The sequence below is a fragment of the Artemia sp. Qi Xiang Cuo genome, chromosome 8 (genome assembly GCF_049724085.1).
Source record: "Artemia sp. Qi Xiang Cuo chromosome 8, ASM4972408v1, whole genome shotgun sequence".
NCBI classification, from domain to species: domain Eukaryota; kingdom Metazoa; phylum Arthropoda; class Branchiopoda; order Anostraca; family Artemiidae; genus Artemia; species Artemia sp. Qi Xiang Cuo.
In genome coordinates, this window is record NC_142801.1 from 11,610,846 (window position 1) to 11,627,187 (window position 16,342).

Here is a 16,342-nt window from a genome sequence, read left to right on the forward strand (position 1 = left end):
TCCAACCTGATCTTGGTCTCAAGTACATCCGACATCCTCCCACAAGTGGAGTTTGCCAAGCTTCCTGGTGTATTTATTGACTCATGCTTGTCGATCTCTAATCATATTTCTTACATCATAGAAATAATTTTGAGAAAAGTAGCTATGATTAACCGTGTGAACTATTTTCTTCCTCCTGACATCCTAGTTACCTTCTATTATTCCTTGATTTTTCCTTACTTTCCTTGTTGCGGATCAGTTTGGAGAAATTCAAACCGGTCCTTCACTAAAAAACTAAAATTTGTCCAAAACCGTGCCATTAAAGCAGCGTTTCGGCTACCCCGTCTATATCCAACCCGTGATTTGTACTCAGATTATGGTACAGCTCCACTAGATCAAATCATACAGAAACTAAACTTATCGCCTGCTTACTCTGCTTTCCACAATAATATTCCTCCTCAACTACTAACCTGTTGCTGACCAGCAATATCCCATTTAAAAATCTATTATTCAAAGGACAAAAATACCCTCCAGGGTTAAGCTAGTCACAAATTTCTTCACGCTGTCCAACAATGTAACAAAACTTATACTCTAATTTAATCTTTCAAATTTTAACCAATTTGCTTTAATTACCCATATTTTATTCTTCTATCTTTTTTTTTCAGTGTCACTTTAATTGTTTTTAAAAAGTTTAACAAGTTCTCTTCTAGGATCTTTATTGTTATTGATGTTTGTGTTATGTTTTTATTCGAATAATAAATTGAAATTGAAATACGGAAGTCTAAGGTCATTAAAGCTTTTCACCGCTTTATTCAACTTATGGGCAAGGATTCGAAGTTTTTTTCTTAGTTTGTCTTCAGTTCTAATTTTTTTTTCCCATGACTGTCTCTGTTGATTACTAAGAGGTAGACATTGATATCAAAAAACCTAATTGTCCGATATGGAAAAAATCCGAGATTGGATTATTTACCGCACTGTTTGGCACAATCCATCCCAATAAAGACAAAAATTAGTAAACAACTTTTAGCTTTAATCTGGAAAACCAAAAATATTAATATAAAACTCTTAAATATAAAAAAGACAAACTTTATGTCCAAGCAGGACGGATGATGAACAATTATAAGGAACAAAAAAGGAGGTGGTACCTTCAACGTCCGATTTTCATTCACAAGGTTAACATCAACTACTGGATCTTTTCTCCTTTTCTTCATGAATTCCTGCTGCGATCGTAAACGGTTTCCTGCTGTTTCCTCGGCGCTTTCTCGAAGCTTGAAATTTATATAACATAATTACACTAATGATTGAAAAAAAAACTTAGGCCCTTCTTCTGTTACTCCTATGATCTAAACTTAAAATGTCCTAAAAAAATTTATATTAAAACATACTGAAACAAAACCATAAAAAAATTATATAAGTATAAGCAAAGTAGAAAAAATCAACACAAATCAAAAGAAAAAAGATATTATACAAAAAAGATAATGCAAAATTTAGATAGGGAGTTTCTCTACATAAAATTTTCTATATTATCTTGGAAAATGAAAAACAAATGTTTAGCTGATCATCATCATTTATACTAAATATAACACAAACAAAAACAAAAATGAGCGAGAAAAAAAATGACTTATGGATATTTTTAATAAAAATAAAAAGAAAAAGATTAGTGTAGGTTGGATTTAACACATTTTGAAGCATAAAAAGACAAAAACCCCATGCATACGAAGGCCAAATAATAACCAAGTGAAAAAGAATATTAGAACAAAGGACATCAAATTAAAAACATTTTTTTTTAACTGGACCCTTCTGACTATTCGCAAATGAAAAAGACAAATTAAAATATTTGTTGGGTTACTTCAAAATTATGAAGTTTTTAGGGTAGTATCATATTTCCGTCAGTGTTGCCAAATTGGAGCGTGAAAACAATTAGACAAAGCAAGATTATTAAATTCACCATCATTTTTCTGCGGCAACAATTCAATTAGTTACAATCTGTTGTTTCGTGCAAGAACCCTCATAAGCTATTTAGTCCCTTATATTTTTAGCTGCATTTTTGCTGATTTAAGCCCAAGTACCTTTTTTTTAACTTGGCGCCCATTACTACCAAAAACCGCATTAAATGCAAATAGTTACTTTTCATAAAAAATTGAATTGTTGAATGTTCCAGATTTTTAAGGATATTTTTCCTTATTTTTAGAAAAAAATTCCCGAATTTAAAAAATACACTAAAGATGTTTGCCGAATACGGATATATATATATATATATATATATATATATATATATATATACATATTACATACTTTCATATATACACATATTACATACTTTCATATATACACATATTACATACTTTCATATATACACATATTACATACTTTCATATATACACACATATTTTCATATATACATACATACCACACATACATACATACCATACATACATACATATATACTTTCAAACATTAATTTCACTTTCATATTTTCGTACTTTAGTCAACGTAGGTAGAAGAAGAATTCAAATAAATTATAAAGAATTTTTTCATTTACAAACACAGCAGCATTTTTATGAGTAGGTAGAATTGCATGACTATCCAATATCAAGGCAAACTGTCTATGGTTTTCAATTTCGCTCTGTACAAAAATACCGATCGGGATTATCTTTATATTTATGATTACTTTTAAGTTCTAATTAATAGTATTGCCTTGTGTTATTTATAGTTCCAATGTCATGGCATCCAATGTTTTAAGGTAAAAAAAAAAACATTTTGGGAACTCTAAATTTGAAAACTGTAAAGTCAATCCGTTTTCAGCAAATGGGATAAGGAAAAGCATTCAGAGTACTTTTTTTTAGGAGATCAGAACTCAACCCAAATGCTCAAACCTTCTCATGCCTGCTTATTTACAATTCAGTGTCTAGAGACAGTCAATTTAGACAAATCCCTGGGAGTATTTTCGAGGGGGGGTATTTTACGGGGAGGGGTAAACGCCAGCTCCCATTCAGAACTACTCGTAAAAGAAAAAGCAAATTATGACAAGTCGATAATTATTATGCTTATATATTGTATACCTAGCTAAATAACAGGGCCGTATCCAGAATTTTTGTTCAGGGGGGGGGGGGGTTTACTAATTTTTGACTTTTTTTTTTGGGGGGGGGGTTACTAATTTTTGACTCAGTTTTCGACTAATTTTACTGATTTTTACCTAGGTTTTACTAATTTTCGACTTATTTTCGAGTCGGTCAAAAATTTCGGGGGGGGGGGGGTTCAAACCGGGTAATCCCCCCCCTGGATACGGCCTTGCTAAATAACCCTCTGAGTGGGACTTAAGAGTTTAGCTGTACTTTACACTCAAATTAAAACTTACCTCTTCCACATATTCTGTAAAGGCCTTTTCTCGTTTAGCAAATATATCTTCATACTCTTTACTAATTTCTTCTCTCAAGTCAATTTCCAGGTTTTCATTTTCTTCTTCCATCTAAAATAAGCAAAACCAAGTAAATATATTAAGAAACAAATAAAGGTTCATATAAGGATAAATCCTTTTATTAGACAGTGAAAACAGATACAAAAAGTTCTGTATATTTTGATCACATATCATATATATTTTATCACATATTTTGATCGTTATAAGCAGATAAACTAAAGTGTTAAACGAAGTGATTTGTATTTATTTTCACTCTCTAACAAAAGGACTTATTTGAACTAGTATTTGTTCGTCACAGAAAGGCAGTGTGGTCTTCGAAAAAAAACAAACATATATTTAGGATAAAAAAAAAGAAAAGTTTTTTCAACTGAAAGTAAGGAGCAACACTAAAACTTAAACGAAAAATAAACTATTCCATATGTGAAAGAAGCTGTCTCTTCCTCAAACCTCGCTCATTCACAAAAATTTATTTCATTCAAATTCATCGGCCCTTGCATTTCAACAGTCTTTCTTAAAAAAATTGACAAAAAGTAAAACTTCGGCCTAAAGAGTGAGGGTTGAGAATGGAGCAGCCCCCCTCATATATAGAATGGTTTCTGTCCGATTTAAGCTTTAAAGTTACTCCTTACCTTCAGTTGAATTTTTTTTTTTTTATTTCAGATCGCTTTTCAAATCATGCCAGGAAATCGCCTTCCTCCTTCTCGTGTAAAATTTCCCCTGGAAAATTACAATGGGCAAATTGCGTTACTTACAGCCCTTTCCCCAGGGAATATGGGAACTTAACCGCAAAGGCATAGTTAGTAGAACTATCAACTATGCTGAATCAAACTGCTATCTCAAAATTTTGGCCAGAGGTCTTCGGGAAACAAGGCGCATGGTAGGGAGACTAATTACCCTCCAATCTTTTGGGATAAAAAAAAATAAATAAATAAAAACTAAAAATGCATCCGTGATCCTTCTTCTGGCGAAAAAAGAGAGCAAAATTCCACATATTTAAATGTGGGAGCCTCTACAGCAGATTTCTCAGATATACTGAATCTGATGTGATTTTCATTAAGATAAATTGAATTGTAGAGGGTGTTTCCCCCTTTTTCGAAAATTGGGCAAATTTTCTCAGGCTCATAGCTTTTTATGGGTAAAATTAAACCTAATAAATATATTTGGAATGAGCATTAAAAGCCACTTCATTTGATGTATATATTGTGATCAAAATTCTGTCTTTAAGAGAGTCTTTTACAATAGAGCCGAGTCACTCCTTACTTACAGTTCGTTACCACAAACTATTTGAAGTGAATTATAAGGACCAAGCTATATATTACTTTGTGGCCACCATTTACACTAATATATCTCATAAGAGACCATTTATCTAGGGAAATAGTTATTGGTTTTTAAGGCCGAGATAGAGGTCATATCCCAGTCATAACCATTAGCATCATTTTAAGCGAAAAAAATAAACTTTCTCTAAAAACAAATTACATTAAGAAGTAGACCCCGGCACCAAGTCGATTTTCTTTTCGGTGGCGAATAGCTGATTTTTAGGCAAAACGGCGGCAATCTGTGGCAAGCCACCGATTTTTCCCCGGCAGCTTGCTGCCAGCTGACACTTTTTTTCTTATTAGGAACGAGTTTCAAATCTGTTCAAAACGTCCCCAGCGATATATCGTTTAAATTCGAATAAAGAGAAAAGTCTGTTAAAGCCCTGTAGAACTCCAAGGGCGCGTACTACATAATGAAATATCTAAATTCGAGGAAAACACGGCAAAACAACAACACTTGAAAATCTGTATGATCAAGAGTCTTTTTTCAAACTCTTTAATCTTTTCCTACTCAATAAACGGTAGCGTTCGCTTCTCTCTGTGTCTGCGTTTTCATTGTGTTTCACTGTGTTTTTGTTTTACTCATTGAAGTCCAGTGAACACAGTATTATATCTGTCAAGCCAGTGTGTGTCGTAACGGTGAAGCAGCTTTTGTTTTTCGTGTGCCGCAGAGTTCAAGTTCTTTATTAATCAATAAAAATGTTTTGACAAAACTATCAAATTAATTACCCACAGTGAGAATAATTCGTGTGTGGGTTTATATACACTCAACAATACATAAATAATACTATCTCCGGATACTGGAATAAAAAGATTGCTCTTCAACTCTCCGTATGAAAACAACAAACAAAATCCGAATAAAATCAAAATAACCAAATAAATAAAGCGAAATGAGGAGCATCCACCCCAGAAAATAAATAAAATTAATAATTACTGATTAAGTGATTCATTAATCTAATTTTATTATTAACGAAATATTCAAATCTACAAAACTATGAAATTTATTCCAATTATATATAATACTATGCCTTGGTGAAAAAGGGGACCTTTCAGATTTTATTAAAGCCTGACGGACTACAGAACTACCACGGGTCCAATATGCATGCAAAACCTGATTATCATCCTGAAAAAAAATTTATTATGCAAATAAAAATACTCAGGCAACAGACCTTGAAGGTGTTTAATCATATAAAGAACAAATTGGAAAGAAGGGAAAAGATCCAGTGGAAGGATATTTAAAATTTGATACATTCTTTTTGTTGACGATTTACCAGGGTAAGAAAACGGGCTAGGTAGGCAATTTTTCAATAGACGCAGAGCTTTATTTTGTTGCCTCTGGTTGAGGAAGAATATGAGTTTTAAAAGTATTCAAAAAAATAATGGGACAGTAATTTATATATGAATGCACTAGAGAATGATAAAGAGATTTCAGGACAAAAAACGGCAGAACAAATTTCAGATGATTCATGATTCAATATTTCTTGCCAGTTTCATTCGAAGATAAATTGCATGGCTCTTAAATGATAAAGTTGAATCCAGTTTTGTCCCGAGATATTTAATATCATCAACTCTTTCAATTTCAATGGGTAGGCCTTGAATATTAATCATCATAATTTCCGGTGCTGTTTTCCCAGAACTGACTGAGAGTAAGATACTGATGAGGAAGCAGTATCACCTCCGTCTGCATACTGATTTTGGTTTTTTAGGTATTACATTACTAAGTCATTAACTGGGCCTCTTATGCTGCAGTTATCAAGCTTAGTATGCAATATTTTATGTTAAATCGTATCAAATGCCTTTTTAATGTCAATGAAACTTGTAGCAGGAATATCACCTTTGTCGAGGGTGTCATGAACAAACTGAGTCATTGCCATATTAGCATGTTCAGTAGAGGGAGACTTCCGGAACCCAAATTGCGTTGGGCTAAAAATTTAGATTTCATTAGAAAGCTGACTGTACGGTTATATAGGCACTTTTTGAGCAACTTCCCAAATGTAGACAGGATTTAAATCGGCCGATAGTTTGTTCGGTTCTTCGGGTCTCCTCCTTTATACAAAGAGATAATTCTTGCAGACTTGAAACAAGAAGGAAATATTCCGGTTTTAAAACAGAGGTTGAGCACATGGGAAAGCGGGATTACAATATTTGGTGCTATGCACTTAATCAGATTAGTCGATGACCCATCAATCCCTTCCGAAGATCCATTCTTTAAAAGGTTTGTTGTAAGTAAAAGTTCATCTGGGGTTACAGTAGTAAGAAAAATGGAGCAATTGAGAGGCGGGTGTAGATATGATTGAAAGTCCTCTCCAGTTTCATTGTCCAGATGACGGGCCAGGTTGTCTCCAGCAGTTGATGCGGTTCCCTCGCCAATTTTTGCAAAGTGTATATTTAATGCAATGATAACTTCCACTTCCCTGTAGCAAGTTTAGTTCTATCTTCTGCTACTAGTTCACCAGGAAGATTCGAGGTCTTATGCTTTCCTAGGCGCTTATTAGTTATTTTCTATATCTTCTATGGGGGACCTTCTACTTCAACAAATGCTTCGATGAAGCAATGACATTATGCTGATCTTAAAATTTTTGTTAAAAAAATTTTGTAGCTGCGAAATTCAGCGAATTTAACTTCAGATGGATGCATCAAGTATGCCTTATATAAAAGATTCTTATTTTTTATTGATACCAGCATTCCAAGAGATATCCAAGGCTTAATCGGCTTTATACTATTTCTTCTTGATATTTGGCGGAGAGGGAAAGCATTACTGAAACAACGTTTAAATTGATTCACAAAAATTCAGCAGCAAAATCAGGGTCCGAAGACACTAAACAAGAAGAAAGCAATGTTTTAAGGTTACTTAAGGAGTCTCTGTTGGTCATTCTCATTTTTCTTTTAGTAGGCCTATTAAACTCTGTAATCAAGTGAAGGTCGGTCACAAGCATCAAATGGTCTGAAAAATATTCAGTAACCGCGTCAATAGAGTATAGTTTCCGATTCGGAAATAGATTATCATTAAGGGAAGCAGAATCTTTCGTTATTATTGTTTAGGCCCCACAAGCTGACAAGAGACCACGGGACAGGCAAACAGATAACAAATCAGCCCCGTCAGAAGAGATTCCATGGAAATTACCATTGGAACTATTAGAATTATATAAATCAATATTAAAGTCACTCATGATAACAATTTTCGGGTACTTTTTCAAAGCAATAAGCACAAAATCATCAAGAAGTTCCATGAATTTTGTAGCAGGAGAACTTGGAGGCCGACAAAAAACACAACACAAATTTTTCATACCATTTACATCTATTTTAACTGCCAAAAATTCAAACGCCATTTCAAGATAAAGGTGATCAAATTCACTCACTAGATCTGACTGAATTGTTGATTTAACGAAAAAACTTACCCTCCCTGTTTTTCATTAATCTGATTCTTATGAAAAAAAAGTATAATCCTGTTTATTAATAAATGTCTTTGTCGAATCATTTAAAAATACTTCACAAGAGGCGAAGACATCTATATTATGATGAGAAATAAACATATGATGCTAAGGACTCATTTCGTTTGAGGGAAGAGGAAGAAGAACAAGACAATAAAGTCTTGCAAATACCTTATAGTAGTTAAATTAGACCTTGTTTGGAGGCCTTAACTGAGACAAAATTTAACAATGGAAGCCGTAATGCATGCAAAATCAAATTTTTTATTATTTTTCGTCTCCATTCTAGCAGGCAGGGGCGTCGCAACGGAGGGGGACAACCTGAAACTTTGAGATTCGGTAAAATCTGGACTAAAAGTCCAAAATTACACTGAATCAGAGAAAAAACAGAGTAGTTACAGCAGAATTTCGGAGAGTCCAAAATTTCAATTCGATTTCTACCAATTCCAAGATCCAGCAGAGAAGACCCAAAATTGAACAGTACAATTTATTAATTCTCGGAAGGAAGTCTGGTAGTGATATGTTTAGTTACTAAATATTGTAAAAGATAAAATCTAAAATCATTCCGCAAATTCGAAAAAGTTGACAATTTGGTTGAATTTTCCGTAAAATTTTAATCACATTCCTCTCTTCTTTCATAAATCCAAGTGAATTTTCTGGAATGGACATGGTAAACTACAAAATCCGTTAAACTTGCATTCTCGTCATTTGCCAAATCCCCCCAATTTAAACTAAGAGAGTAAAATCTGTTTTTGACCCAAAATAAGTTATTCGCTTACCAAATTTACAGCTTATGCATTACTTCGACCTATTTTATTTTTCCTCTTTTTTCGCCAAAGTTGATAGATTTTACAAAATTAATTAGCATGCTAGCTTACTTAGTACAACCAAATCAACAGATAACTGCAAAAAGAGAAGCCTAAATATGGACAGACCAACGGCACGCTAGCGCGCCAACGGTAGAGCCGGCACACCGACGCACCGCCAAAATATTTCCCCGCGAAGGCGTGTCTTTCATAGGCGGCGCAGCGTCGGGGTCTATTATGAAGTTTTCTCTTTTATCAGAAGAATCTGATTTCTTTGAATTAGTGAACAAAGCTTTGACAGAATAAGACAAATTTAGTCACTAAAATACGAACGAACAGTGAGTAAAGTAAGTATGACGGAACTAGACCCTTAAGGTCCAAACCGGCAGTTCTGATCTCCGTTTCGTGACCCTTCAGCCAGGAAGTGCAATGGGAGGTCGGGGTCCAGCCATCCTGTGTTTTTGCACACCTTTCCTGCTTACCTTCCCTATATTTCTCCAGGTCCCCACTTTTGAACTGGATCGACTCTAGATCACTTTAGAGCTGGAGCTTACACTGTCACACAACTTTGCTGTCACGCCACTGACCCCCGTCCCAAAACAAATAACCGGCCACGCCAGGAATCAAACCCGGTCCCCTTGGAAAAAGGATTCCCAAACCAGTGCGCCAACCACTTAGCAAGAACAGCTTAGCTACGATTAGCCACTTAGCTATGATCAAACAGTGTTGCTTTATGGATCAATGCTCGTCCGTCTAACTGAAATTAAAATTTATAAAGTGTTCAAAAAGTCTTGACACTCAGATGTACCTTACTGGAAACAAAATAGCCCCTAGGTTTAAAATAATCCCTTCAGGTAGAGCTTTAACAACCAAAAGTTACTGAATTGACCCTCTGCAGATTCTAGGAGATAATAAGACCACACAAACGACTGAAGTACACTTAGCACTAAGGATTTAGTCACAATGTAAGACGAGAAATGAAATCAATTTAATGCATTAAATTTTTAACTAAGGTTTGATTATAAACTAAAAAATTCAATTCAATAAAACAATACCAAAAATTAAAAATTAAACAAGAGTTAGCCTAAAAGGAAATTCAAGCAAAACAAGCCACCAAACCAGAATCCTGACTAAGATCCTCCTCCATAGAATACGAGCAATCGCCACTCATGTTATCGACGAGTATCAAGCTGGGTTTCGACCAGGACGATCTACTATTGACCAAATCTTTACTGTGCACCAACTGACGGAACGCTACCCTGAGTTTAATAGAGAGCTATTCACTGATTTCCGATAGGCCTTAGATCTCATATGGAGGAAAGTTCTTAGGCATATTTTAAAACACTACGATTTACCAGACAAAATCGTCAAATTCGTTGAGGACATGTACATCAAGTTCAAAAGCCAAATTCCGACTACATATGGCCTCTCTGATGAATTTTTGGCAACTTCGGAGTCCTCAAGGGATGCATCCTATCCCCACATCTATTCAACCTAATCCCGCATGCCATCCTCTCCCTGACACCCACTAGGCGTGGGGCGAAAATAGGTGGGATCCTACTCGACAAACTAGCGTACGCTGATGAAATCAACCAGCTAGCTACGACCCCCAAAAACTCTAAAGACAGGCAGACAGCATCTCTAAAGCAACGAAGTCGTTTGGGATGCAGATTAATGCAAAACAAAACTAAAGTCTAGTTTACATCATGCCAAGACCAGGACACCACAAACTTCCCTCTATTATAATTGATGGTGAGCAAGTGGAAAAAGTAGACCGATTTCTTTATCTTGGTAGTCTATTAACGGCTGATAATTGCCAAACTGCCGACACTAAACGCCACCTAGCCCTTGCCAGCTCTAGTTTCAGAAGACTAGCAAATTTATATAAGTCCAACCACCTCTCGAACCATCTGAAACCTCACCTTTTTAACAGCCTGATCATATCCATTGCTGTGTCTGAGTGTGAAACATGGACAATAAAAGCTGAAAACGAGCGAATCCTCCTTACATTCGAAATGAGATGCTTACGCCTGATAGCGAAAATTAAATACAATGACCGTGTCACAAATGTAGAAGCCCGTAGAAGACTAAAGTCACCAGACAAGATCCTAAACAAATTTAAATAGACAGCAACTACGCTGGTTTGGGCACGTCAAGAGAATGGAACCTATTCGACTACCCAAGATCTTGCTCGAAGGGACTGTTGAAGGGCGTCGACCACGGGGAAGACCTTGTAAGACGTGGATTGACAACTTTGATAGGCAACATATCACCCAACTATCCAGAACTGTACCTGACCGAACAGGAAATCGAGCACTGGTCCATGAAATTTCGAAAGGAGTGGCCCCATAACGTCCCATGAGGATGGATGCGACTTAAGTATTATATATTTATATATTATTATTTAATAATGTACTATTTATATTATATAAATTTTTATTTGAAAAATCTTATATAAATAATGAATAAAATGTTATGATATAATCATTATTTAATAAATTATTTATTTATTTAATTTATAGTTATTTAACAAGTAGTTGTACTCACTTCCTTAATTTTCCTCTCTAAACTCAAGACCTTTTTCTTGAGAGCTTCTACACTGTCTTGTCTGACAGCTGTTTCTACTTTCGATTCTTCATCTTCGGACTCGCTTTCACTTTCATTTTCACTTTCTTTGATATAAGTAAGCTCTCCAGCGCTTGGCTTTTCTTCAGTTTCTTCAGAGAGTTCCGCCAGAGTAACTTGTGAAAATAAATTGAAACAAATATACTTTATTCACTAAAATTACATACTCAAAACCAAATAGAACTGAAAACAATTGAAAATAAGGCAAAGATTCAAGATCAGGAACAAAAGAGAAATGATACATAACAGAAACTAATTAAGAAAGTTAAGAAAGGGGTATAATAACGAGTAGAGCTTTGTCAGATATTATATAAAGAAGAAACGATCAATAATGGTTTTTTTGTAAGGTCAAACGAAAATACTGAAAAGAACACGCTAAGGGAATATTTCGAGAGGACAACCGCCTCTCTTCTTCAGCACGAGCAAATAAATAAACTTAAGGAAAATGACAAAAAAGACAAATAAAAAAAAAAAATCAAACATGGAAACTCACTGTGAAAAAACAAAACCAATAAAAACCAATTAAAAAAAAAAAATTAAAAGATGAATAAAATTCAATAAAAGCCAAAATTAGAGAAATTAAAACCAAATACCTAACAACCATAAAGCGAGTCATTTATCAATATCCACGATTTGCAAAAATTCAAAAATTTGAACTGCCATCATGTGTTTGTGTGTGTTTTTTTTTTCATTATTTTCGTTTGGCCTTACAAAAATCCATTTTTGATGGTTTCTTCTTTATATTATAGCAGGCCAATGTGGTTTAAGAAATTATCTTCGTCAGATATTTATTGGTATAAACCTAGAATTGGGGTTGTTGAGAATGAAACATATAAAGGAAACACTTTTTACTTCAAATATGCTGAATAACTGTAGTTAAAAATATTCAAAAGAACTTCACAGTCAAAAGACGACCTTTTGATTTAAATGAAGTAAAGCAGTTTTGGCAAATCTTCCTCATATGCAATATAATCCAAAAATGGTTTTAAGAGATTATTTTTTGGATATTTTCAAATCTTGAGAATTAACCCTTGATTTAGCTCAGATTCTGGGGAAAGATTTCATTTTTCAGCTGATATTGGAGCAACCAAAAGACATTGTTTCGTTTATTACTGTTTAGTAACCCAGTGAATGAATTAGGACATTTTAGGTCTAACGACTTTTCGTCCCTTGAAGAAACCTAACCTTCGCTTGATTCAAAGAGCTGCACTAGCCCATTTTTGATGGACGTATAAGGGTGCAGACAGGGATATTTTTTTAGGGTATATCTGGAATATCTAATGAGTCTCCTGTATATCTGTGTATCTGGATATCTAATAAATTCCCTTTCAAAGAGCTGCACTAGCCCATTGTTGATCGATTTCAATAAAATATCCATACATTGAGAAGGACGTATATGGATGCAGAGTGATGTTTATTCAATGTGTATCTGTATATCTGGTATTTCTAATGTGTATCTGGTAGATCTGTGTGCCAGAATATCTAATAAATTCCCTTCCAAAGAGCTGCACTAGCCCATTGTTGATCGATTTCAATAAAATATCCATACATTGATATGGACGTATATGGATGCAGAGTGATGTTTATTCAATGTGTATCTGTGTATCTGGTATTTCTAATGTATATCTGGTATATCTGTGTATCTGAATATCTAATAAATTCCCTTTCAATTTTTCTCAAGGAGGAAATCAAATGTTAAGCATCATTGAAAAAGTTTGTTGGGTAATTGTTTTGAAGTTGGCCTTGCCAATAATATATAAAACTCCTTAACAAAATTTTGCAAGTCTCCCATAGTCCAGATATGCAAATGACCAGAAATATGAACAGGGGATACAACTTTGAGTCCCCCTCCCTCCTCTGAAATCATAAATGACCAAAAATTTGAAGCTCTTCGGTACCTTAGAGAAGCATCCTATCTTGTCTATAACAAGCTTTTATAGTTTATATGGCCAAACTATTTAGAACTGATTGAGCGGTCTTGCATAACTTGTATAGCTTGGATAAAAGATCCCAATAAACGACAGAAAACTAAAAGCGACCCCTACTTTTTCCGGAAAATTACCGCAAATTAGAAAAGCCATTTAATATATCTCGTTTTGTGCAAAGGATATAGACATTCAGATTTAATGAAACTTGCGTAACTAGAAAGCTTTTTTATATTCAACTGAGTGGATTTTTATTTTAAGAGTTAAGTAAAATGTAGTCTCTAATAATATTATATTGTACCTGCTTATAAAACATTATAAATAATATAAAATAAATTCACATTGAATAATTTTACAGCTTTTGAAGTGTCCTGTTGTGATAACTGCCTTGATGGATATCCTTGTGGACACAGAATGCACACTTATGCTGTGCGTGCATTGATTAGAGAGATTCACAATTTGTAGGGGATCATTTTCATCAGCATTCATTCTGCTTACATCTAAGTACACAGGCTGTGAAATAACTTGAAATAACAGTTCCCATTGACAAGAATTGTTAAGTTAAGTGGAAATCTTACTTTATAAAACTTGCTATGTTAAGTAGAAATTTTGTGTGAATAATTACAGGCACTGGAATAGTCACTCGGATGCATTTGTGAGGCTCGGCCCTCAAAGAAAGATAAGTACTCTTTCTAATTATTATAACTATATTTCCGGATTAATTATGACTTCTGTTAATTTTTCTGAAACTCTACAAGAAATTAATCAAAAATTGAACGGAATAGAAATAGTTTCATCTCAGGTTCAAGAACTGAGAAACGACCTATTTGCTATTTCATCGCGAATTGATTCGACAGTAGACAAGTTCTCGGAGGATACGTCACAATTGAAGAAAGATTACCTAAGTTTGCAAGCAGAAATGTCGGCTACTAACGTAAAATTGCAAAGACTAGAAAATGAGTCTAAAAAGTGTAATTTGGTCCTGTATAATTTCGATCCTACAAACAAAGGTTCTTCGTTACGAGAAGATGTAATGAGAGCACTCAACTTACATGTGCCAAACTTAGGGCTGAAAATGATGGACATTAGAGACATTTTTCGGCTATACGCTAAACAAGGCACGCGACCGGTACTGGTTAAGTTTACAAGTGGTTACATTCGTGATACTATATTGCGTGCAAGTACGCACCTGAAAAGGGCGGGTCTTGGTGTTAGTCCCGATTATACAAAGCGTGAATTGTCTATTCGTAACCACCTAAAGCCTTTTCTTGAACGGGCTAGAGGAGAAAATAGAGAAGCAAGACTAAGAGGGACAAAGTTATATATTGGTCAACAGTGTTTTACGTATAGCTTTGATAAGCAGTCTGTAGTTGAGGTTACGAATTCCCCTAATATAGAGTCATCAGCGAGTACCATGACCCATTTTAAGAAAAATTTTGGGCAAAAGTTTCTCCGTGAACCTGGTCTTTATCAGTGCCACAAAAAAGTTTAGAAAAGAGTTTTGTCTCTGAAAATAATCGGTTTAACCTGGAAGAACCTTGCAATTTAAGATCGCGTTCTGGATCTTCATCCTCAATTCAATCTTTCTTTAGTGTAGTGGAGGAGCATAGTAGTGATAACGAAATAAATGGGGTGAACAGTGAAACTCCTGTTATTAAAAAAGGCTCCACATCAACTTTTTGTCAGGCCTGTGGGGGCTCCCAAACGTGACAGCCAACAAATTATTAGCCCAGATGACCACCTAAGACAGAAGAGCAAGTCGGTTAGAGCTGACGACCCTAATAAAATGGAGCCAAGGCGGCTATTTAACTCGTCACAACCCATTGGCTCAATTAGTGGATAGGATAAGCAGGGCCATGGTGCAATTTACGAGTGTCATTTAGCGCATTGGAATGTTCAGGGCTTTTCGTATCTTAAATTAGAGTGTCTTCTTAAATGTTGTGATTTTTCAGTTGTATCATTAGTAGAAACGTGGCTGGAAAATGAGGAGAGAATAAAAGGTTTTTCTTATTTTGGATCACAAAGAAAGCGATCGCAGAATGGTAGAACTTATGGAGGAGTGGCATTATTGATAACGAATAGATGGCGAAACTTATCTCGGTTGAAAAGTGTTTCATGTAATCTAGTATGGGTGCGAGTACATTTAGGTAGTAATTCGTTTATCTTTTGTTCAGTGTATTTACCGCCGGAAACTAGCACTTTTAGTGATGAGGATACCTGGGAGATATTAGAAAATGATATGGATCGTTTTTCAGAACAGTTTCCGTCAGATTATTTTTTTTTTAGGGGATTTTAACGGATATACAGGGGAGGAAGAAGGAGCCCGTGAGGAGGAGGTGGGACTCGAACTAGGAAAAACTAATGGAGTTTATATGATTGAGCCGTCGGTTAGGAGGAGGACGAGTAAGGACGGTCATCGGAGAAAGAATAATTGGGGGAAAAAATTATTGGATTTTTGTGGTAAGCAGAATTTGGTTATTTTGAATGGGAGGACAGGGAAGGATAAAGGAGTGGGGGATTTTACATGTTTTTCGGGTAGATCTACAAGTGTTGTAGATTATGGGGTTGTTAGTCTGGGGCTTCTTTCTTGTTGTGTGGATTTTGAGGTGATGGCGCTTGCTGGGTCGGATCACGTGCCTATTAGGGTTGAATTAGGAGGGGGAGGATGGGCTGAGAGCCGGAAAAAGAAGTTTGGGGCTAAGGGAAAGATGGGTAATGAGCTTGATTGAAGGGAAGGTTTAAGGTTTGATAAAGATAGTGAGAAGAAGTTGAAAAAGGTACTAGCTGAAGATAGAGGGCTGGATTCATTTATTCAGAAGAGTGAGGATATGGCAAGGGAAGGGGA

The 16,342-nt window shown here is 35.2% G+C and overlaps 1 protein-coding gene across 1 annotated transcript in view; it reads right to left on the reverse strand.

Annotated features, from left to right (window-relative positions):
- The window catches only part of LOC148949160 (uncharacterized), a 133,083-nt gene that overhangs the window by 48,503 nt on the left and 68,238 nt on the right, over positions 1 to 16,342 (reverse strand). The window contains exons 8-10 of the mRNA XM_089093214.1: positions 11,495 to 11,688; positions 3,338 to 3,448; positions 1,125 to 1,247 (exon numbers count right to left, since the gene is read on the reverse strand). Coding sequence (XP_088949340.1) covers positions 1,125 to 1,247; positions 3,338 to 3,448; positions 11,495 to 11,688 — 428 coding nt within the window. The remainder of the gene's footprint in view (positions 1 to 1,124; positions 1,248 to 3,337; positions 3,449 to 11,494; positions 11,689 to 16,342) is intronic.